Raw genomic sequence first — 26,262 nt, 5'->3', positions numbered from 1 at the left:
TTTAACACACAAAAAGCCAAAGAAAAAGACACAAGTCAAGAGAAACCTTTGGCCAATACACTAACATCGAACAACTACAACTTTAACTTGTACAATTTCTGGATAATTCAATTTTAGATGTTCCATAGTAGTGCATTACCAAAATATGAATGAATGCTAACTGCCTCTAAGCAATGTAAATCCATGACGCCTAATTGACAAATTCCTGCATGGATGTAAGAGTGTTGTGTCTTAGATTTCGGTGCTAACTGCTTGCAGGTAACCTCAGCCACAAACGGCTCTGCTGCGGAGTGCACGCTTGTTGAGGAGGAACCATGGAAACATGAATAATGGCAGTGCAGAGATCCTCCATTCCCTGGGCTCCACAAGCTTTCCTTCTGGTGATGGAAGAGTGAATGAAAAAAAAAAAACGTCATATGAACAAAACTACTAATGTTTATTATGTAGTCTAGTTTTGTTTATTATTAGTCCCTTTAAGATTATTTTTGTAATTGTCTCTCTGACTGCTAAATGCTACTAATTCACTTAACTGTGAAGAGACAACAGTGGTACACACTTCCTGTTAGAGCACAATTATGTCCTTAATAGCAGACTCTTGCACAACATACTTCAAGGTTGACGGAGGGAAGGAAGAGAAAAAACATTAAATACAACAAACTATTTCTAGCAATACATTCCGCTTGCACTTGAGGCGTCTCAGAGGTGATTGATGGCACTGGGGAACACATTTTTTGTTGACTTAGATCTGAGAGCTCTTTTTAACTAATTTGTGGGTGTGGAATTCAAAAAATGAGTCAAATTTTCTTTGTATGAACATTTTAAAATATTGACATACAATGAAATATGAAAGAAACCGTCATGACTGAAATTTTCATTTAACAGTATTATGTTTTTACAAAGGATTTGGCTTCTGCAAGACTTCTGATTGCAGATATTGATCAAGTATTTTTGACCTATCGGAGCTTCACACAGCTGTCACCTGCCACTCGATTGTGACTGCAAGTTGCCACGTTTCTGTAGATGAATCCAATTGTATAATCAGCTCTTCTTACTACAGCTAATCAGCGGGATTTTGCTTATGTGGGGGGTAAGCTACGGCGAAAAAAAAAATGACTGCAATTTTGGTTTTAATCAGCATACAAATCTAACTCAACAGATATTTTTTTTTTCAAATTGTTCCCTAGTGTTATTGTAACAAGTGGAAATCGGCATGCTGACCACTTTCTCACTTTACTTCCTTTTTAGTACCGTCATAAGCACACCTGCTACGATCATTTTTATTGTTAGTCTCAGAAGGCACCCTGGCTACTGTTTCCAATTATTTGCCAGAATTGATGACAGGGTTGGGGGCTCGTTATGCTGAGCATTATAGCACAAGATCCACTATTCACATTAAAGCACAAATCTTATCATGAAGACAAATTTTAAGCCACTATTGTGTTTCCTTTTAAATTCACTATAATTTAGTAAAGGTACATTTTTCTCAAGTCATCAATTTAAAACTTATGTGTGTGTGTCCGAGAGTGTGTGTTTGTGTTTGGGTCTGCATTCGAATAATGTCATATGGCTAAGACAGTTCCTTGGACCAAACAGTAGTATATTTTGTTGAAATATGCTACAAAAGTATTAAAACTGCCACAAACATATCCGAGATGATTATTCATGTCTGCTGACATTGACGTAATCTAATTCCAGTGAAATTCCCAATTTAAAACCAAGTATATCACTGCCCAAAATTATTGAGTTGCACCAATGATACTAAAGTGAAATTTGGAGTGTAACACCAATGAAGAATTGGCTCATCTATAAATCTGTTGTGGCACAAATGATAAATGATGTAAAGCACAAAGCACTTGGCACAAAAAAAAGAAAAGCTAACGAGCCATTGACTTCAATAGCCTGTAAGCGGCACGCTCAAAATTATGCAAGTGCTGTCCCATGATTCCACGAGATGACTGGAGATTCTCAGGCCTTTATGTTTACTCCTGTACAGCTACAAAGAAGAAATTTGTAGGAACCCTAATGTTTACTTCCACACATGAGCTATTCCCATCAAGAAACGGCGGCTTGAGAGAACAACAATTCCAAATTTTGACCATGACAATGTGCAAAGGCGAATGTTTTTAACGACAGTCCGCTGGTGGACGAGATCCTCTACCCGTGCTAAGTGCCAAATTAGTTTTGATGAAACGAACCGAGACGAGAGAACGCACAGCCAATGCTTGTCAGATGGGAATGTTGACATGCACAAACAGAGACAGGCAAGAGATATTTCTGCTCATCCTTGAGGAGCCACGGAAGATTCTTGTTTTGCCACATGTTCAAAGGCAAACAATTCCATATTTTTAGCCACCAGAGCCCAAGACTGTTTCGAAAAACCCTAGAATGCTGCACTCGTGTGCTCATATCCATGATTTCACTCAACACAACAGTGGACCCATATTCTGTCACTTTTGACCCAAATCAGGTAACGTTCATTGATCTTCACTCAAACGAGCAACAACACAATAAGACGATTGCGTGTCTTATTCCGTACGAGTGAGATTTTGTTCTCAGTGTCGTGGCGTTCTCTCCTGTCTTGTTTCTCTTCATTCGTGCTTGACGACAACCCGGCCTTGAAGATGTCTGCATCACACTGATCAAAAAGACACACAATGCTTGTTGACGTAACAGTAGAAACGCTAACATAAGATATAGCGCAGCTCTCAGTAGAGCAGCGTTCCTGAAGCACACGTTCACAAGCCATCCTAGTTGGCTTTCATACTGCACAATGCACACAATTGCATATCATCACACTCACACAAAGCATCAAGGTGACAAATTATTGAAGAGCACAACACTGACAGGCCCTTCCACTTTGACCTTTTGGTCTTGTTACCTTCAGGAACAAAGTTTCTCCGTTACAGGAAAGGTCAACCTCAAGATTTTCTTTACAGTCAGGTTTTCAATGAACCCCCACTAATTAAAACATGGCCTTCTGATTAATATGGTGTTTGTGGAATATTCGTTAAGTACAAAATCCACCCCTTTTATCCCTCGAGGACAAACTTGTATATGAATGGACTAAAAATGTAGCTTGCTTGGTGGCGGCAATTTTACGTTTTACGCTAAGCCCTTCTATATTGTGAAAATTCCAGCGTGTTTGGCTTATGGTTGTACCAAAAAGTCTGGGAGAACCACTAAATGCACATTTCACCACTAAGAATATGATTTTTAATGTTCTCTATTAAGGTACAAATGCAAGTGATATTCAAAGATTTGTCTGTGTCATGTTGTCAGAACCATCAACAATCAAATGAAAGCAAATAACCTTTTTGGATTTTAGTGTATAACATACACTGATAACTTTTTTCAGTGAAAAAACATTAAGTTGTCAGTAACAGTGGCAATGTAAGATGGCTGCCCTCTACCTTCAGCCACAACGCTCCATTCATACGTAAGTCCGTGATCTCAGGGGGCGGCCATACTGTAAATGACATCACAGTTACTCAGGGCTCAGGTTCAGAAAACAGGTGGGCCGTGATTACAACTGTGATGTCATCTTCAGTCGACAGAAAGTGGCTGATGGCCACCCCCTGACATGGATCAAAATGGCTGGATTTTGCTGCTTAACTCATATTCCACAAACGTAATATTCATCAGAATACTGAGTTCAGAACATGATTATTGTAAATAAAATGTTGGGGTTGACTTCCCTTTTAAGGAGGCCATGAACATGATCATGATGAGAGTTGGACCATGTTAATGTTCAAACTATTTTAGAAGCATGAATAAAATGAAATGAAAATGATTATTTTTTTGCACCACGATCTTAAAAGCATGATATTTGAAGTGCCTCCTTGCACTTTTGTGTATATATTGTAGTCAACAGTGTTTTGTTGTTCGTGTTGTTTGTTTTCATCTTTTCTTTCCCTTTGGGGAATGATGAAATGGTTTGTAGGAATATAGTGTTATTGCTGTTACATTATAAATGTAATCTTCTAGAAAATATATCATCTCTGTCCTGTGTAGAACTAGATTAGACAAAATGTATAGACAGGAAATTGTGTATTAAATTGCTTGTTCTTTTTTATTCTCTAATAATTAGGTGCTTTACTTATCTGTCACTCAACAATATAAAGTATAAATATCTTTTTTGTATCTAATGTAAGCTTTTTGAATGTTTGTTCCGTGACAATATAAGCAGTGTTCAATCATTGTCATTGTACATAAATAGATATATAAATGTCCTGACCCGTGGCAATGCAGAATATCCTGAAGCAACATTTGCATGAGGAGACAAAAAACAAAGAGGGTGTGAACAAGAGTAAGCGAGAGAAGGAAGAGACGTTTGTTAAAAGGGGCCAACATGATTTTATTTGGTGGAAACTGTGAGAAAAGTTGCCGAAAAGAAGGTCAAATGTTGTCTGTAGGTGGGCTAGAGGGAAGAATCAAATGGAGCCGAACAAATATCACATTTGCAAATATCACTTTGTAATATTGAGCATCATTCCTCAGGTGACTCATTGTGTCTGTTTACTGGCGAGGCCTGGCCTTTCCCCTAATCCAGTATCGGCATCATGTTTGAGCTGATGCTTTGTAGTAGCATATCACTGATCTCTAGACTGCTTTCAGGTTTTTTTTTTTGTCAAAGTGCCACACATGCACCCGAGACTGAGACCGTCACGCCATCGCCAACAAGTCCCATAGTCAACCTGCCTTTACCCACTTGCCTTCTTTCACTTTCTACGCAATGCACAATATGCACACAACAAGAAAAACACCTGGAACTTGCTGAGCTTAAAAAAGAAACAATGTCGGGCCCTTAACTACATCTCAACTCTTTTCTACTGAAACATGTCTTTTTTTGAAAGAAAACAGCCCCCAAATTATAATAACTTCGTCAACAGGGAGTTGCCTTCCTAATACAGTATTACTTTTCTAGGCCTTCCCTTCTTTATAAAGCTTTTGCTTTTATTTTGATGTAAAGGCAGAAAGTACGTGTTGGCGATATTGAGAAAAAGACAAAAAAAAAAAAAGTACATAATTCTTTCCTTGAGCTTATGCTATTCAAAAAAAAAAAATAATCTGTTTCTACATATCTAAATGTGCTGTACCTTTGGTGTACATATACAAATATAACTAATAAATGTTGATTCATAACTAATATTGACTGTCGTTTGGTATTTTGAACTCTTCTTCATCATTTTAATATCCAAGACCAATTCCTGTGATTCAATTGACAAACATTTGCACTGTGCATTGCATTCAATTCAAATGCATCATACACATGGGAAAAAATACAAACTTGCCACAAGGCATCTGGGATAGGCTCCAGCTCACCCGCGACCTAATGAAGACGCGCCAATTTGGATGTCACTCTTTGACAAGAAGTTGTCTCGACACAGGATTCTTGATTTCCTGTGCAAGCATGTTCTGGCCTCACCTCCACGTTGCCATGGAAACCTGGCTTCCTCTTTCTCTTACAGCAACTGTCTTGTGACTGATGATCACCCCCAGCCACCCCCCCCCCCCCATTTCAGCTTTTTTTTTTGTCTTGATGTCAACTTTGCATATGACAGTCGAGTAAATGTAAAAGGAAATCGACACATTGTTTTATTCAACAGGGATACAAACTATTCAAACCAGAAAACTGGCAACATGGACATTTTAAGCTAAATTGTTAAAAAAAAAAAAACAATAATAATAATTAATAATGTTATACATAAAGACCAACAAAAATAGCACAAATCAAAAAAGACGACATCTCCAGCTGTCTTGAAAAACTGAAAAACTAACAAGTTCAGAGGAAAGCAAAATAAGCAAATAAACCACAACAATGTAATAATATAAAAAGATTGTTTTGCTCATATTTTATATGACACTTTTTTCTTTTTTTTTAATTCACTGTCATTCGGGCATTTCACCATTTTGGCTGATGTGCATTTTATGCTCTCTTTTAAAAAATAAAATAAAATGAAAATCACAACCAATGTCGTCATCGATCAAATCATTCGGACCTACTCCTACTTTTTTTCACCACCAATCTACCCTTTGTTATAAAATCACATAACACATCACACAAAAACAGGCACACTACACACTCACACACAGTTATGCATGCTTCCCATCCCCCTCCTCACTAATATGGCACACCGGACAAACAATATGCTGCGCATGAGCGTTGGAGAGACCATGCAGCCTTGCTCCAGTACAGTGCCGCCTTTATGTTTCTACATGACATACACAACCATGTGCTAACACCCACTCAGTGTCCATCCAGTGCTGACCACCAAAGCAGTTTAGAATAGCCCCCCTCCCCACCCGACGTCCTCCCTCCCACTGCCTCTGCCTGCTCCCTCACGCCTCTTTATCCGCCGTCTCCTCTAGCGTGATGGCGGTGAACTCCTCAGCGTTGCCGTTCTCCTGGATCTTCTCCTTGGTCATGAGGGTCACCATTTCCTGCTCCCTCTCTTGGGCCTGGGAGCTGGTGGCTACAACTCCAGCTGCTCCGTTCCCCTCATTCTCTTTGGAGGTGATCATCAGGGTTTGTTTCTTACCGCACCAGCTGCGGGAACACATCACATGTTGCCTTGTCTGCCGTGTCTCCAAAGGTTAGTGGGGTTCGATGGGCTTACCTCTTTCTTTTGGCAACGGCCACGCACACAAAGAGGATTGCGGCAACTGCGATAAGCACCCCAATGATGACAAGCCAGTCTGCAAGTGAGAAGAATTGCTGTCATTGATTTTCGGCACAAATCAAAGCACTATTTGATTTCGATTACAAATGACTTGACGGAAACATATCGTGGCTGCTCACTTGATGAATTACTGCGATCAGGTTCCTCCGACACACCCGCATTCATCCGTTTCCTGCCGCGTGGGGGTTGTTCAGTAGCTTCAGGTTGAGGAAAGAAAAAAAAAAGAAAAAATAACAATTTCATAATTTAATTCACCTCTTACTCAAAAGTTACTTAGTAATCACTCTGCCAATACATATATATATATATTTTATATATATATATATATATATATATATATATATATATATATATATATATATATATATTTTTTTTTTATTTTTTTTTTATTTTTTTATTTATTTTTTCCAGCAATTAATGAGTAATCTCAACAGCAGATTTCATTGTTTCTTAAATGGCATGTTTTAAGATTTCAATTACAATGAATAAAATATTTTTCTTCCATCACTCTTGGTTTTATTGGATTTTTAAAAAGTTCTGTTTTTTTGTACACACACACACACACACACATATATATATATATATATATATATATATATATATATATATATATATATATATATATATTTACTATCACACTTTCAACTGCTTTTATGCTCATCTCATAATGTGTATTTATATGTTTTTTTTACAACACATTTGACATAATCACCAAAACTCGAACGGGAAATTAGGAAATTTTATGGAGATGTTTAAATTGCGGTCTTCTCCGGGTACTCCGGTCTCCTCCCACATTCCAAAGACATGCATGGTAGGTTGATCGGGCGCTCCGAATTGTCCCTAGGTGTGCGTGTGAGTGTGGATGGTTGTTCGTCTCTGTGTGCCCTGCGATTGGCTGGCAACCAGTCCAGGGTGTCCCCCGCCTACTGCCCAGAGCCAGCTGAGATAGGCGCCAGCACCCCCCGCGACCCTTGTGAGGAATAAGCGGTCAAGAAAATGGATGGATGGATGGATGGATGGATGGATATTTAAATTGCCATACAGCACATCATATATTTTCCGTACTTAATTGCAGACCTGTAACTGTTTCTTTGAGTCCTTAGAAAGAATTAAATCTGATTATTAAACAAATCAGAAACCCTTCAAAAGGGTGCCAGACAGTATTGTAAAGTTCATTTGGACAGTTAATTTCCTTCAGTTGGGCTTGAGAAAAACAAAAACATTTATGTGTTTCATTCAAATTAGACAATCTATATTAAAGATCAAAAGTATAAGAAACAAAAAAAAAAAGTTATAGTACACCTACAGGAGGAATTCAACGGCCAGTATGTCTAGTCTGTTTTAAATAAGTTGAGTCAGGAATTAGTGGAAAAAAGTCAAACACCAGAGGGCACCATGTCTTATTCAAAGTTCAGTTCAGCACATAAAGAGTGGCCGCTCTTCATGTGTAACAGTTGCATAATATTAGTCAGATATATGATAAACTGTGATTGCTGTCATACTTACCCCCTGTTTTAGCATCCTCATGTTCAGGTTGCAATTTCCGATCCTCCTGCGTGTCATCTGGAAGGGGCTGTGTGACATCGGTCCCTCTGACAGGGGCGAGGGTCGACAGAGCGTCCTCGTCATATAGGGTTGACTGCACCCCAGATCCGGTCGGCTGATCAAAGTCTCCAGCAGTAAACGAGAGCAGGACGTCGTCATCGCCGCCCCATCCGAGTGAACTATCTTCCACTGTTGTTTGTTCTGTGGCTTCCTCTGACACGGAAGGTGGTGTCATAGCAGTCGCCCCAACAGATTCTGCTGGGGTGGACTCTTGCAGGCCGGGCTCTGCGGAACTATTTGCTGACACAGGAGATGAAAAGTTGATGACACCTCAATACATTATACATATTTGAAGATAATCACTGAAAATTGAGACTGGCTGAGAATTCTGTAGTACTGAATTGTTGTAATGTAGTGTTAAACAGCTTTCCAGATTTTTGGGGCAAACCTGTGATGCACTTGGCCAGCCGGCATGTGCCCTTCATTCTCATCCATAAATGAAATTGACTTGCATCAGTGGTTTTCCAAACAAGCCGAGAGGAGCCCTGTTAGCTTGTGAGCTAGCTGGTGGTTAGCGCTTACCGCTACGCAGTGGAAAGACCCACAACGACCCAGTGAGATATATTGTAGCCACCAGTGGTTTTAAACAGATATATTTTCGTGGTTCAAAAATGTTGTGATGCAGAGGAACTAGAAAGATGGTAGATGAAGTAGCCTCCATTTTTTAGCAGGGCATGATTTCACTAAGACAACAGGTTTTGGGAGTGGAGACAATAACAAGACCTTTTTTTTTTTTTTTTTTTTTTTTGAGGCCTCATTGTATTTACTCCCTGAATTATTTTTAATTAATTCAAACCGTCAGGGTTGTTAACAACACTCTTTTCGGTGGTGTGCCAAATGTACAATACATTCATTTTCATTTTACAGATACAAAATGAATTTGATTTAATCCAAAGCCCAAACTTCAAACTTAAACCTTACAGAGCAAGCATTCATTTGTTTTGTTTTTTCCCCTGCCAAAAAAAGAGATAGAAGTTACAACATTTACTGAAAATGAATAACATAGATGGAAACTGTGTTCAAAACCTACCCTTTAAAAATTGCATATCCATTTTACTGTTGAGCAACTACACTATTATAACATCGATAGATGACATACTGCAGACATGTATAAGTTATGTGATCTAATTACATTTTAATTTTAGCCTCATATGAAAGCACTTCCAATTCAGAGCAAGATGTGGTTTAATCTTGCCCAAAGACGCACACGAGCATTTCTTTTCTCAATTTGTGTTTCGATTTAACAATTCAGCCTTCCCAGTGCAAAATCCAAGTCACTCAACTATTGGTGCCCACATTAATCTTTGAGACAAAACAATACAATGAGCTGAGATAATTGCACAACTGGGTCAGACAACTTCAAACAAAACATTGATATAACTTAACATTAATATCAAATAGTCTCCCACATGCCCGTGAAATGTAATCTCACACTGGAGTTTCCACTGGGGAAAAGGTGGGTACATCCAAAATCATTTGGATGGTACACTGGATGGTAGATTGACATGTTGTTGATTGTTTTACCGGTAATAGTTTTACATTCTAAACCTAGCCCAAAACGAGTGCATCCATGTTCTTACCTTGTCCATTTCCTTCAAATGCCATGCTACAGTTGATCTCAGGCCCAGCTAGTACATGGACAAAATAGAAGAGATAAAGCTTAAATAAAAGGTCGTCGGTCAAATACAGAGTATGAATATGCAAAACATTCTAAGTGTGTTATGGGAAAAATCTTAGCGCTGACCAAAAACAAACCTGTTTCATCATAGCAATAAGCATCAAAACGTTCATTCGGGTCATCACGAGAATGAATGATTAAACCGGTCATGTTCACTGCGCAGTTCTCATGGTGCGTGTGTCTGAGGATGGCGTAGCTCATGTTGCTGACCCAGCCGTTCCTGACAAGACAAAACATTTGACATCGACATGGTTATTTTCAGAGATCGACTATGAATTTGACAAAAGGAGCAGAACGACTGTGATAGTGGCCAAAACATTACATTTATAAACGTCACAGCATTTGTATGATCTATTTCATAAAATCTGCTCTCATTTAAACTTTAAAAGACTTATTTGGCCGCTTTACCAAGATACAATTCAGCTCGTGACATCCAGAGAATGCGACTTTGCCATGTTGATCAAAACTCCTTTGTTGGATGACGTATCATGATCATGAGTCCTTACAATGTGTTATCTCTTGAATCCTTCTAAATATGTCATTCAAAGTATTTTTGCAAGACATGATATATGTTTGTATGTAAATTTAAGGCAAATTTGTTTTTCAAGGATAATTAGTAAACTAGCGTTTCTGATCTCTAAATCTAGACAACATATTTGAAAAATGGTCAAGTGCATCACATCACACTCATCAGAGATGCTGATCAGCACGTAGAGATTGAAATCTGATTGGATAAAAATCCACATCCACATATCCACATCTGAAGCAGTGGAGCGATATGGTATGAAATGAAGAGTGTATATATATATATATATATATATATATATATATATATATATATATATATATATATATATATATGGAATATTTACGAATAGAAAAACCCAAAAGAACAGTAAACAAAAAGCAAGGCATCAACACAATATCAACAGACAAGATGCCCACAGGGAGTTAGCAGACACAGAGGACTTACTGTAATTACAAGCAGACTAATGACACAACAAGGCACAGGTGAGCATTTGAAGGAAGGTGCTGACTGGGTGAGAGGGGCGAGCAAATACTAAGTTTGTTCTTTCACCTGCAGGTTTCCATCTTTTTGTCAAAGGCTTGTCCGACTTGTTCTAGATTTGCCATTGTAGTCTGTAGTTGCTCGCACACCTTTTGAGCCTTTTCAAAGGTCAGAGAGTGGCGAGATTCACTCTCGACAATAAACACTCCAGCATAGCTGCAACTGCGAGAACTGACTGTGGAAAGAAGAAAACAGAACAGGATTTGTAGTTAAAAACAAATACATAATAAAGTAGGGTGAAAACAACTATCAGCTTTTTTTTTTAAGTTCATTATCGTCATATTAAATCAATATCATCATGTGCATGTCAGCAAAATTATAGTACTGCTGTGTTGGTTGCTTCCAGCATCTTTGATTGAGACCCTCTCATGGATCACGAGACCCCTTTCACGGGCATTCAATGGCAGATAAGCAGATAAGTGATTTGACACGGGAATGGCGTGTTCCATGGACATACGCATGTGTTCAACATGAGACAATGATGGGGTGAGGCAGAAAACAGAAGCATCTTGTGTCTGCAGTGTAGGGCCTTGGGCAAAGACACCACATGCGCACAGACAAAATCATCAAAATGGCATTTACATTTTTTTTCCTGTTTTAGCACTAGTAGCTTGATTGCTATGATAAAAGTCTAAACCGTGTCTCACCAGACGTGAGCTAAAAGAAAGAGAAACAATTTTTACCATTACTCAAGCGAGTGGGGGTTCGGGGAGGGCGGGGTTACAGGGAGCAGCAAGGAGCCAGGGGGGTTTCCTGATACATGCAGGTGAACATTTGCATCCACAACGAAAGTGAGATAGGCTACTTTCATAACCATACAATAACCAACAGTGACACATTTTGTCATGTCCCTGACATTGTCTGCGCCTGACCACCGTAAGCTTTTTAAATTACCTAATTCGAATTCAGAGATAAAACACAAAAGCCATATATATATATATATATATATATATATATATATATATATATATATATATATATATATATATATATATATATATATACACACATATATATATTCCTAATTACTGTACAAAGTATTTTGATGTAAATATCAACTTTAACTGTAAAATCCGATTTAAGTCGAAATTCGGGTTACATCGCCAGCGTAGGAATGGAACATGTCTGGAATTCAAGGACTGTAACAGTAACTGTAACAGGTGCTCTTCAAATTTGATGGGCAAAAATTAATAAAATGATTAATTGTGATTAATCAAAATTCATTTATCAAAAGATGTGATTCATCAGATTAAAAAATGTTATCGTTTGACAGTTTTAACACGCACACACACACACACACATACGTATATCCATCCATCCATTTTATTGACCGTTTTTCCTCACAAGGATCGCGGGGGTGCTGGAGCCTATCCCAGGCAGCTTCGGGCAGTAGGTGGGGTACATCCTGAACTGGTTGCCAGCCAATTGCAGGGCACGCAGAGACGAACAACCATCCACATGCACAAGCACACCTAGGGACAATTCGGAGAGCCCAATTAACCTGCCATGCATGTCTTTGGAATGTGGGAGGAGACCGGAGAACCCGGAGAAGACCCACGCGGGCACGGGGAGAACATGCAAACTCCACCCAGGAAGGCTGGAGCCTGGACTCGATCCAGAGTCCTCAGTACTAAGCACTCAACCATTTGCGATTGGCTGGCAACCAGTAGCCAGCTGGGATAGGCTCCAGCACCCCCCATGACCCTTGTGAGGAGCAAGCGGTTCAGGAAATGGGTGGATGGAGATAGATATATATATATATATATATATATATATATATATATATATATATATATATATATATATATATATATATATATATAACTGACTAACACATACTGTAGTTGCATTGCCACAAGCACTAATTGTGATTATGCAATGGAAACTTGTCATCAACAATCGTATCAGGTTGGGGATTTTGGACTGCAGTAACCATGGCAACCTGTACATAAGCGTACCGCCTGTTATTGCTCAGCTAAAAAAAACATATATATATATATATACGTAGTTTTCAAAAATTAAAAAAGAATTGAATTGATAATTTAATAGATCAGACTTGTGATTACTCATACTTTAACAGACCTGTTTTTGATAACTATCATTGTACTACCTCATGTACTCACATATATTATATCACAAGCTATATGACAAAAGGCAAAGTGTTCCCAGGGTGGAGCGTAAAAAAAGGAAGTACATTGTTGAGAAAATAACCGTTTCATAATTTTGATCTTGGATTGCAACATGTATGCAAGGAAAACAAGTGAAAACAAATATATTGTCATTTACTTCGCAAATATCAATATTTGTTTTTTTCTATTTTGAAGATACAGCTAGTGTATAAGATAATTCACATTTAACCTGTTATTATTTGACAAGATTTTATCTGTTAATGGTGAACCGTTTTCATCAGTTGAGCTTTCTGCTGTTAGAGGCAGTTGAGCAACAAGAGTCTGTGCCAATATTATCTTGAACGGCAGCCCCCCTCCCCCCACCCATACTTCACTCATACACACGCACACCTGACAGAACCTTAACACATGCTGCCACATGGCACAGTGTCCCTGAAAGTTAGCCTGAAAAGCAACACTAGTTGTGCCCTTGCACAACGAGCCAGCAAGATCAAAAAACGGCAAAAACTGCAAGAAAGGAGAATCATTAGTATGCAGATGGAGCAGTCATGGTGGTCTTTGTGAAGCCCAAAGCCTGCCATCCTGAGGCAGTGACCACCCCAAAGCTTCCTTTGTAACCTAATAAAGTTGAAAGCAAGGACGCGGATCATTCCTGGCCACCGGAAAAGGAACGTACTGTACAATAACTTAATGGGAAGTAATATACACGCTTATCTCTCCACTTCATATTCTCTCTCTGTCTTCTTTCTGATCCATTTTCCTGTTGTGTTTGTTTAATGATGTGTTTGTCTTCTGCATACTAATAAAGACAAAATTAGCCCAAGCTTGCAGCTGCACAAACACTAATTCTCATCCAGACAAACACTGAAACGTTATTAATGATATGTAGTCATCATAACGCATGGAGAAAACCAGCATACCACATATACCCTCATATCTCCATCACGACTTGTTATTTTCAATTATCATCCTGAGCCTTTCACGGTCAAATTTTATTGATCATTTCAGAATTAAATGCAGCAGGGATGTCAGGCTCAGACACATTCTTGCTCACCGTAACATCAAATTTTATCAGCTGTTTCGAAGCAGGCCTCATGGCCTTACCTTACCAGCTCTCCAGCAAGGCTCCACTCTGTTGCATCATCACACATTGAATTGCTCTGTCAGCAGTCATGTCCTAACTCTCACAACATAGCGTGGCAGGTGAAATGTGAGATTTCACTGAAAATAGGTTTGGTGTACACACACAATAGTGTGGAAGGTCACATGAAGGACGGCCATGACATCTATTCTGTTCCATATACTTTTAATGTGTTCAGAACACTGTTGGTGATGGTACACAAGGAAGCAAACTGAAATGAAGATAAATGCATAGCGGTAACACAAAATGGTGTCAAACCACATACTTCCTTGATTTAGCCACTGCCCAAATTTGCAGTTGGTGAATGTGGTTTGTGGGTAATCTTGTTGAAAAGCAAAGGGTGCTGCAAATTTCCGCTGGGTGGTGAAAAAATTTCCATTGATATGAATCATTTTCTTTCCTATTTTTTTTGTACATGATTTTATCGTTTTCTCACTAATCAACTCTCCGACATGTAAAACATTCTGACTGGGATAGCATTCAGTTGATAAAAAGTGAAGTCTGATGAATGCAGAGCAGTATACTAGAATTACGTTAATTTCACATTAATTTCACATTACTTGTCATTATTATCAGCCAGCATTTGTCAATGTCCTCTTTTTCTTACTGTCCACATTGTTAGGCTAAGCTCAAGGCCCTCGCATTCTCACATCCTATCAAGACATGTATTTATTTTTAATTATCCAAAGTGACTTCAATTACAAAAGTCACTTTTAAAAAGTAAAAGCTATACCAAAGAGCTTCATGACACCAAAGGAGGCCCTACAGAAAGAACAGATAAGTTACTAATGTATGGACTCCACGCTAGGGGTGGGAACCTCTGGCTACCTGACAATACGATACGATACGATACGATACGATACGATACGATACGATACGATACGATAAAGGGTCACGATAGCGATTATTTCACGATATGGCGATACCGTGATGATCGATATATATTGGTCAGGTAAAAAAAACACGACAGTCTACGATAAAACTAATCATAAAATAATAATAAAAATAAAGAAAATGCATGGATGGATGGATATAAATAAATAATACATTGAATACAATAATAACAATAATAATAATAATAATAATAATTCATAATATAATAATTATTTATATATATTTATTTATTCAGTGAATATATTGGGGATTATGTGCAGTCTGTAATACGCTGTCATAGTATACAGTATACACTATTAGAACTTTATAACTGCCTAACACATACTGTAGTTGCAAGGCCACAAGTGATTACGCAATGGAAACTTGTCATCAACAATCATATCAGGTTGGGGATTTTGGACGGTGGTAACCATGGCAATCTGTACATAATAGTACAGCTCGTTATTGCTCAGCAAAAAAACAAACAAAAAAACAACAACAAAACAACCAATAACTGTCATTTTCAAAAATGAAGAAAAAAGAAAAAAGAATGAAATTGATTGAATACTCATAAAACTAAGCTCATGGGTCTTCTTCGCTTGAAGACTTCCGTCCATTTCCCCGCCACTCTTATTATGTGCTCCCCCTAGTGGCCAGGATTGCTCAATAAGTAATAAACAATGGAGGTATTATAGTGGTTGTATATTAACGACAAATATTGCAATACTTGCGTAGATGTATCGATAATCTATCGGGAGGCAAAGTATCCCGATTTATCACAATTTCGATACATCGTCACACTCCTACTACACGCTGTCTTCTCTAACGCCGCCTGGTGAAGGAGGCAAACGTGGTGAAGTGGAAGACGAAGCCAGTCGATGCAAAAGGCTTCTTCGTTCGGAACTAGTGCCAATGACTCGGCATTACTGTACAATTATCATTGTGTATCATAATTATTACATGACTGTCCATTCTTATGTGTTATGTCCTAAATGTCATATTTGCTTAAAAACTAATGGAGACAAAGTCCTTGTGTGTTTTTACATACTTGGATTATTCAAATTCTAAATTGTAGTGTCCTTGACCACCCAACACATTGACACAGAAGTAAACGACATAAAGGTGTGGTCTACTTTGGCTGACAGTGACTTCCTCTCTTCGCCAACAGCGTAACATTTTGAGATTACAACACTGCATTTCTTCTTAACGTCATAATCTGGTCAGCAATAGGGTTGCACCCATGGACTATATGGATTCAGTACAAGACAAACTGCTGTTAAATGTCACTGGTGGTTAACAGATGTCATTGTAAAATCTTTCCATGAATCTAATTTAAGATTACAAGAAGGGTTAGCCTGGAAACAGGATCCCACTCCCTGACCTTAATGATATACTTGCGCCCACGCAGTTAATGTTCAAAGACTTTGTCCTGGGCCATGATGAGCACTGACATTAAAAAAAAAAAGAAGAAAAACATCACAATATCTTCACTCCTCTGCTCACAAGAAGCCTTGAAAGGAACAAACATGTTCAAGTCCTCCCACAGCCATTGCTGCTGTCTCGAAGCAAACTCTTATTTGCCTTTAAATGAGGACTCATTTAGGGGCTGTAATGCTCAGCGCCGCGGTGCCGGAGGGATTCTTTGTGAACAGCCTGACAACCATCTCCTGTGGGACCAAGCTACATGCACCCAGACCTGTTTGATTCAGCACCTCCATAGATGTATCGCTCGGGGCAACAAATCCAATCAAAAGCTGACTCTGGGAGCACATGTGAGAGGAAAAAGGAATGACATTTGCACGGAGGGGTGGTGCACAACATCCTTTGTGGGAGAGTGGAAAGCATTAAAATGTGTGATTCATGCTATAAAGATTTTAAAAACGGGTGCCTGTTGCCTCTGGAGGCTGCACTTTATGTTCAGAATCAATAAAATGGTTCTGCTGGCTGGCACGTGAACGTGTGTTAGACACAGACACAGCGAAAAAGCAATTTCTTTGTGTCTGTCAGGAGTCTCAGACTGCCAGACAGCGGCTGCCTGCGCTGGTGTGTAGCAAGCACAGTCACTCTTGCCGGCACTCACTCTTTTTTTTTTTTTTTTTTTTAAACAAAACAATTCTTAATTGTATATATTACATATTTCCATTAAGATTCAGAAAATTTTATTCCCACGTACGCAAACAAAGGCGAATACATCAAGCACAAATAAGCCGGAAGAAGCAGCTCATTTGAAACAAAGAGCAGTGGAAGAAGGCATGGTCTGCTCACCTTGAAGTTGCTCTGACCTACAGGAGGCCAGATGTCCTAAGGTGACCCCCAAGAGAAGAGTCCACATCCTGGGCAAGCCTCGTCTGGATGTCGGGCAGAGTATCTGAAGGTTAAAGTGAGTATGAAGCTTCCAGTAGTCCTGTTCTTCTTCAACCAGGACGGCCAGTGATTGTGTGTGTAACAAAAAAAAAAGTGAATGAATAAAAAAATCACTTAAAAAAATAATCTTCCTCTGTGAAAGGGAGTTGCTGTGTGTGTGTTGGCAGCTGGAGAGCACCAAGACTTTGTCCAACTTTTCTCTTCTGTGTCTGCAAACCACAGCAGCTGTATGCAGCCACGCAAGAAGAGAAGAGGAAGAGCGCCTCGTGTGAACAACACACCCACTTGCCCCACCTCTCTGCCTCCGCCGCTCGCCCGCCACCGTTTGGAACGGATGAAGGCGAAGGTGATCTGGCTCCGTGTCTACCTCCTCCCTCTCCTTCCTCTTTTCAGACAGCAACAGTTTCAGTGTGCCCATCTGGTCTTTTGTTCACTCCGCACTGCATTTTCAATTCAAACAATTTTCTTGTCTCTGCTCCCTTTCACTGGGTCTGCGCGTCTCACAGTGTGGTCTGATGGCAGCAATGGGAGCCGGTCACATCCATTTCACAGACGCATGTATCATTTTAAAAAGACCAAGGTTAGAAATACATAATGCGAGAAAACTGGAGTACAACCAAAGGACATGCACATAGTATTGGGACACGTCATGTACGCTATCTAATCAATTAATTTTACACCTCCAACTGTGTGGGGACAACATTTTTCTGTTCCAGTGCACCAAGCTAGGTGGATAATTACATGGTTGGAGAAGCTGGGTGAGGAAAAACACAACAACCATGACAAACATAATTTACATATACAATCACTAAAAAATGTGTTGAACAGTTTAAATCTCATGGCTACCACATGATGGAGAAAAGGAAGCGAATAATTGAATAAAATGGTATTTCATTTTCAGGCGCACTAGCTGCTGACTTTTCTCTATGATGTGATTCTGTGTAGGTTTTACTATGTTTGATAAGCGGTTCAGATAATGGATGGATGGATGGATGGATGGATGGATGGATGGATGGATGGATGGATGGATGGATGGATGGATGGATGGATGGATGGATGGATAGATGGATAGATGGATAGATGGATAGATAGATAGATAGATAGATAGATAGATAGATAGATAGATAGATAGATAGATAGATAGATAATCTCAGTGTTCCACGTTCCAAAATATATGATTATACAATTCACACCAATGAATATAAATATAAACATAAAAATATACTGTTTTCATTATTTTTCACGAAACCAATTAGCATGTGTTGAATTTGACTGACATTTTTCGCGACAAGTGGGAGGCAGAGTGCACCGTGTTGTTACTGTGACTGGTAGACCACGGACTGCCCCCAAATCGATCGCGTGGGGTGTAGGGAAAAAAAAGAAAGAAAACTTAGGTGGGTTTTCTGTGTGCGTGTTATTATTAGGCGTTTTTCCACCAACAAGCCCAGGAACTTTGAGTTCTGGGTAAAGGGAGTTCTTGGTTGTAAAAGTTCAGCAGGGTATTTAGAATTGTGTTTCCACAGCGTCTTAGAGTTCTCGGTAATTAATTCAGATGAGTTTGGTTGAGCCCAGCTGATGTAAAACCAACACCCCCAAATTTGACCAATCAGCCGTGGCCATTGCAGCCCGCCCCCTCCAAGTTCCTGCCTGGCTCAGCAAGACCCTGCTGCTGAGAGAGTACTTGGATGGGCCCTCGGGAATTTAATTACCCCAGAAATTGTTGTTGGTTGAAAAATGCGCAAATTGAATTTTACCAAGGTAAACTGAAAAGTTCTCCAAAAGTTCCAACGGTGGGAAAATGCCTAAAGTCATAAATTTGAAAAGCATTTTTTTTTTTTAAAGAAAAAGTAGGTGATCTTTTTACCTACCTCACATCCTGAGTGTTCAAATGAGGTGTTAAGGTGTGTCAGCGGGCCAGAGTTTTAGCTCACTGGTAGCGCCCTGCAATCCCAAACCAGAGACGTGGTTGCGTGGGTTTGATCCATGCCTCCCCAGATCAATCGTTGGAGGGTGGCTGCTTCTAAAGTATATCTTGGGGCAAAAAAGTTTGAACATTTTTTTTTTTTATCCATTTGTCAAGTAAAAAACAGTTATGTGTTTTACTTTATTTTCTACCCATACCCAATAGTTATAATGTATGGCAAAATAAGAATATCATTTAAGTATCTCAAGACCAGACTGAGTGTCCTCTTTTTTTGGAAATCCAAATATGGCCACACTATTGTTTACTGTATGTCTGTTATGCTATTACTGTAACCATGACACTGTTCTCAACAACTGATGGACACATGCAGCAAAGCACACAACACACTCATTGTGGAAGCGCTCACATAAACACACGTGGTGACGAAGCATGAGTGCTTCTGTGACTTCCAAATAAGCCAGCGCTGAAGGATGTCTAATGTCTCAGCACCAGCGGTAACTTGTCAGTGACTCATCATGGGATCCTAACAAAACGTTGTCCTGTTTTTTTTGCTCTTTCAGTTAAACATAACCAAATTTAGTCTCACAAATAAGAGAAGACACAATTGTATATGTTGGTTATGTTGGCCCCTAGGCTGACTTGTAGTTGTGATCCACCTGTAAATCATTAGGAATGACGGTTGGCGACGTGCCCCATGCCCAGCAATACTGTACTTAGTCACTGAAAAGTGAAACACAGGAAGTGTAAAGTACAGGAATAACAGAAAACACACAGAAAGAATCAAAGGTCTACATTATCCAAGTTCTAATCAGCCATAATGGAACTGGCTGGGCAAAAAAATGAAATTCTAACCTTTACTAACACCCACTTTGGGCTAAATCTACTCGGTTACACAAGCGATGGAAAAAAAAAAAAAAAAAAGATACAGAAGTGACTGACTTAATTGGCATTGACTTCTCTTTTACTCTGTAAATAATGGTCAAAGAACCACCATATAGTCACAGCCATTTCCCAAGCAGTGGTTACTATAGTGAGATACAAACAATTCAACAAGCAGTCTTACGCCAGAATAAAAGTCAAGTTGGAGTTTCCTCTTTCTCAAGTCAGCCGACTGTATATCAGTTTTTCTCTGTGAATGAAATGTGAGGAGCTTAAGCTAATGATTATCTAGGCAAAGATGGTTTCTCTGCCAGAAAAAAAATGTGTGTCCTAGTTTCTCTCACTGGAAAATCATTGATAAAAAACTAAGAGATGATGACGAGAGGTAATACATGCTGTGGTTGATAAATTCACTTTAAAACAGCTGCACATACGCAAAGTCCCATATAGGTCACCTTTAAACAACATATATAGACATAAAGTGATATAATGTTCAATCACCGTCACCGTTCAATTACGTTAAACTGAGCTGAATTCAAGTAGTCAACTGTCTCTTTTCATTGTATCATGACTCGCAGATAATTTTGCAGATGGGGACAAAACACTACTTAGAATGTAGATAGTTATCCAAACTAATCACATTTTTTTTTTTTTTTTTTTTTTGCTATGATGTCATGGCAGGGAAAAAAAAAAAAAAAAAACGGTAGCTGAGGTGACGGGCAATGACTGAGCCCTAAATTAAACATTAGACTGCTGACTCAGCCAATACAGCAAAGAAAAAAATTCCATGATGGCAAGTCAGTAGCACACACACACACACACACGTACTCTCTCTCTCATCAGACGTCCCTGCGGTCAGAAATCTGTGTGATGGCCAACTAATGGAACCTTTTCAGCATTCCTTTTACAGATCATGCCTTTTTCCCTTCGGTGAGCTAAATAACCACAGAGTGACAAGCCCAAATCAGATTTTAGGCATGTTTAAACAACTAGTAAGTGAATGACGTGAAGCGGTGTTATCATAATAAGGTCAGAAAAGCGAAATGTTTGTCTTTAATATTTATAACATTTATTTATATTTAGCTGACAAGAAAAAATGCTGTGCATGTGTGTAAATTTTTTTTTTTTTGCGTTTTATTTTTTTGCTGCATTCAATGTTGCAAAGACACCAAACACTTTAAAACCACCCTTTAGCTCTCAAACCTTTTTTTCTTGTTGCCATCAAATTTTGAACATGTTAAGAATATCTTTGCGACAAGAAAAACGGTATATGTGTAAAATATCTATATTTCAAATTAATATGTTTTATTTGGACCATTGATGGGCCATATCATACAAGTTTGATAGCACAAGATTAATATTCAAACCTAGAAGAAAGTGCTGCAAGGAATTCCAAATGGAAAAGAGAAAACCCCGCCCCCTCCGAACCAATTAAAGGAAGTCTGCCGGCTGGTAACATTTTGCCACCTCAACAAGTACTTCATTTGAGGTGGAAAATGGCTAATTATGTTTGACAGTAAGGACTATTTGTTGTTCTTTGGCATTCAATAATGATAAAAAAGTCATTGATTGCATTACTGGTCTCCTTGTTATAAAAGCTTGTAAAAAAATAACTGTGTGGCATGCATGTGAAAAGAGCCATTATGGGTACAATCAGGAAAACCATAATCAGCCCAGCTAGACTGGGCCCCAGATGGGAGAAGCTGGGTTGTCCATGTTAGTTTTAGCTAGGGCCAATACAAGGCCCACATTGAGCCCATCTGGGCTTGCCCACATGGGGCCACCATGGAACCCCCAGACAAAATTAACTGGGACCCAGATGGGCACCATTCAACATCACACCCCATGCCCGTGTGGGTTTTAAACCACTGATTCCATTTGCATATCAAAAATGGGTTAAAACTGGATAAAATTTTTGGGTGAAATTTTGGGGGAGCAGATTTAACTCCTGAAGTGTTTCAGATGAGTGTAACAAAAGGATGATTTAAAAACAATACTGTTTCTACATCATCCTTTTGTTAAACCCATCTGTTTTACATCATCCTCTTGTTAAACTCATCTGAAACACTTCAGGAGAAGTGTTTCATTAAAAAGATGGCCGCACCAGATTTAGCACAATGCTAGTTTCCAAGTTTAAATTTTAATATTTTCAGAATTAAATGGTGTCCAAAGTAGGTGTTGGTACATGCCGGGGGGCCCTTAATTGATGTTAGGGAGCGCGAGTAGCACACAAGGAAGGAGGTGGGGGGGGATATGGTCACGAAGGGGTGGACATGACAGGGGAGACTCACGAGACACTACACCTCACAAAGATTAGACAAAATGGAGCCAGCGCTCCCGAAGCACCGACTGTCAAAGTGCACTGAATGAATACTGACTGGCCTGAAAAGGTACAACGGTTATGGCGAAGGTCCTAAGTCAAAGGAATGGGAAATGGGCAATTAATGAAAGGATGAGTTTATGGCGAATGGCACACCCCACGAAAGACAGCGAACACTAAAACGAAACCAAACAATAGTGATGTGCTTCTCGGGTCGAATCCCTGAAGCGTGTGCCGAGTAATGTAGATGAGTGGTTCATGAACGGCGATTCAATGCGTGTGTCGATGACGTACGTGATGACGTTTGAAGCCCCACGAAGCAGGTGTACCACGTGACTGATTCAGGAAATGATTCGCTAGGTTTGAGTGTAGTTCGAAATAAAAGCGGCAAAGAAACGCTATGGATTCCCCTTCACTTTTTGTGTTTTCGGGTCCCTTACTGCGGTACTTCTTTGCATTTTGCATTCGATTTGACCGACGACGACGAGCTTCTTTTTTTGCGATGGAGTTCAAGGAACCAGCAAGAAAGAGAAGAAAATATCCCCAGAGTTGAAAATCCCCTTCAGTACTGGGAATCACAGAAATATGCGCTTCCAAGTTTATACAAACTTGCTGTCTCATATCTATGCACCCCTGCTTCATCAGTACCATGTGAAAGAGTTTTTTCAAAAGCAGGTGAAATTCTATGCACAAAAAGAAACCGCCTGAGTCCAAAAACTTTGGAAAATTTTTTGTTTTTAAATAAAAATGAATAAGCACTTTATTTTACCTCATTTTTTCACATTTTCACTTGTTGCATAAGCACAAACATAGACAAAGTAACACAGAACAATTCATGTTAAAACACTCTTCAAATATATATTCTTTTGTATTTAGAGCATGATTTACACCCCACCATTTTATTGCATGCACCAAGCATGTTATACATTTTTCTGTCCACATGATGGCGTAGTCGAGGAAATGAATCATCTTGAAGCCCCTACGTGTGTGTGAAGCATTTCACTGCAGGGCTTCATTGCTTTACGGGGCTTCATTTTGCCATCACTACCAAACAAACTAAAAGGGGCATTGGGACTGCGTAGGACCGAGGGCTAAAGCAAAAACACTAAAAACAAACAAACCGCCAGCCTCTCTCTCTCGCGGCAAACAAACTAAATACGTGGTGGCACACCTGAAATGAGTTTGACAATCAGGGCTCTCCCGCACCCCGATTGGTCAGTCGAGTCCCGACGTCCACCACTCAAACACACACATGAAACAAACGGCAAGGCAACAACGTGGGCCGTAACAGGTGCTACTTTACAGAGTAGATTAGAAATGTAATTAAGCTCCACCTTTGCAACCAGTACTTATCCAGTTTTTGAGATCAGTTGGCACCATTTTCTTTTTCCTTGCTTGTCACAGGAAACACTGACATTCAAACAAAAGGAATTTGGGCCCTGGAAGCCACTTTCACTCACTTCCCAGTAAAAACTGTTGGACTGTTAATACAATGATCTGTTTTATTATGTGGCTGTATAGCTCAGTATTTAACATGTCTGGCTTTGGTTCCCTGGTTCAAATCCCCGTCACGGCAATCATTTTTTAGGAGTCAATTGTTAAGGGTGTTGATTTACCTCTGGAAAGTGTTGAGCTATATAAACGGGGGGGAGTGTAAAAATCAACACTGTGGGAGTCAATTCAGCACTGGGCTTTTTGCTGTGGAGGCAAATTTAAACTTCACCCAAGCTGGACTGCTCAGATGGGGCCCATTCACCAGCCCATTCCATACCCAAGTGGATTTTAGCTAGGGCCCATATGACACCCACCTTGAGCCCATCTGGGCCACCATGATATCCCTGGCCAACATTAACTGGGACCCAAGTGGGGCCCATTTACCAGCCCATATATGGGCCCCACATGGGTGTGTTAGCAGGGTATATATAACAAGAAACCCGTTATTACTTCTGCTTCATGACATGGTTCAGGTTTTGCTCGGTTAAAAATTGTCCTACGCCTACAACATATCTTCAATCCAGTCTGGCTGAGCATGACTGGATTGAGGCTAGAATTTGAACAATGACAAAGCAAGAGCCTGGTCTGGCTGCACAGCAAACTTCGTAAGTTTGGACAGTGTCATATAGTCAACAGGAATGCCCTGCGTCAGAAGCCTCCGGCCCCCAATTTCGGTCACTCTGAATCAGCACAGGCAGTACAAACCTTGATCATTTGATTCATAGAAGATTAGAAAGAGCATTCAAATACAATGCATGGCATCGCAAAGAGGAATGTGAGTGATGAAAATGCCGCATTGCCGTTACACACACCCGCAAAATGGTGTGTTGCTTGTGAGAGGAAAATGGGCTAAGCGAGGAAATCCTGTCAACAATGGTTGAACAAACATTGCGCGTGAGATCACGCGTATGAAGGGAAGCCTCCCACCAATCCTGGGGCATAGTCATAGTGATGAACAAAGCCCTTCAGAGAGGGACAGTATTGGGCAAACACTTACTTGTATACTATGGTCTCTTTTTCAAAGAGTTGATGGACATGATCTCCTTGCATTTGGTAAATCATCACTTGAGTTGAAACACATCCAATGTTGGCACAACAAACGTGCACACTTGGCCCTTATCGTTGCCAAATCAACTGCTTCCACACTGCTCCATGCTGTGTGACCATGAGTGTGACCTACACTCGCTGAGCCCTACAACATCTTCGCAACCTTGTGCATGGTTCATCAAAAATATCAGACAGAACAAAAAATAGTCTAATTCCTCTTTAATTTTTTTTAATCCAGATCTCCTTCTGCAACGCATAAATGTCATAATTCTCTCAAGTTGTTTTATCCATTCAGTAACAGATATTCATCTTAAAAAGAGAAAATGTGTAACTTTCCACACAAAAAAGACTTTGTTTCGATACAAATGTCTCATTATTCACAGTGTAGACCATGTGACTTTTATTAGCTGCTGATAGCTACAGGCTGTGGTTTCATCATATTTTGATGGTGTTGTTCTGTTGCAAATTATTTGATTTGATTAAGTGTGTCGTGTCATAATGTACAAGTAAAAATGACTAGCAGAAATTAGTTTAGAATTTTATTGCCTCTCCATTGGTGTTGGTGACTACAGATCACACTTCACGAGCCTACCAAAAATTACTACCCATTATTATTTGGAGTGAGCAATCCTGTGAACAGGAGCTAGAACAGGAGCTAGCATGAGTGGCGAACAAGAGTGGATAGCAAGAACTAGCTGAAGTGGCTTGAGGTAGAAGCTAGCAAAAGAGGAAGAAAAAAAACAAAAACAAACGCACAAAAAAACAGATAAGTGCGTTTTTAAACTCATTTAGATGCTTGTAGGTGGCAGTAATTAGCCAAATGGGTTATATGCCACGGAGGAGGCGGGACTTTCGACTTCCATATGTCACACACCTACAATGTTTCAATATATAGCAACAGTAACCAGAAACAGTGTAGGTATGTGGACTTATGGAAGTCAGAAGTACGTAGCATCTACCCCATTGTGCTCGACGTTGACGTCACTTCCACCATACGTCACACGTACTGTCAGCCCACTCAAAATGTAATTTTTTTTTTTTCTTCTTAGTAACTTGAGG

At 39.5% G+C, this 26,262-nt stretch overlaps 2 protein-coding genes across 4 annotated transcripts in view; one reads left to right on the top strand and one right to left on the bottom strand.

The window, feature by feature from the left end:
- LOC144015711 (excitatory amino acid transporter 2-like) overlaps positions 1–5,146 on the top strand; it is a 41,029-nt gene extending 35,883 nt beyond the window's left edge. For all 3 annotated transcript variants that reach the window (XM_077515949.1, XM_077515948.1, XM_077515950.1), the window contains exon 11: positions 259–5,146. In XM_077515949.1, coding sequence (XP_077372075.1) covers positions 259–330 — 72 coding nt within the window. In that variant the 3' untranslated portion in view covers positions 331–5,146. The remainder of the gene's footprint in view (positions 1–258) is intronic.
- Positions 5,147–5,572: 426 nt separating this feature from the next.
- On the bottom strand, positions 5,573–17,664 carry cd44b (CD44 molecule (IN blood group) b). The gene is made up of 8 exons (XM_077515951.1): positions 17,441–17,664; positions 11,042–11,207; positions 10,041–10,183; positions 9,866–9,913; positions 8,187–8,525; positions 6,800–6,877; positions 6,618–6,696; positions 5,573–6,547 (listed from the first exon to the last, which is right to left on the bottom strand). Exons 1-8 carry the CDS (start codon positions 17,505–17,507, stop codon positions 6,340–6,342), a joined length of 1,128 nt encoding a protein of 375 aa, XP_077372077.1. The 5' UTR covers positions 17,508–17,664; the 3' UTR covers positions 5,573–6,339.
- Between the last annotated feature and the right edge of the window lie 8,598 nt (positions 17,665–26,262).

This window comes from Festucalex cinctus, chromosome 3 (genome assembly GCF_051991245.1).
Source record: "Festucalex cinctus isolate MCC-2025b chromosome 3, RoL_Fcin_1.0, whole genome shotgun sequence".
Taxonomy (NCBI): domain Eukaryota; kingdom Metazoa; phylum Chordata; class Actinopteri; order Syngnathiformes; family Syngnathidae; genus Festucalex; species Festucalex cinctus.
Note: the sequence above shows the minus strand (reverse complement) of the source record. Positions and strands in the feature narration are given on the sequence as shown.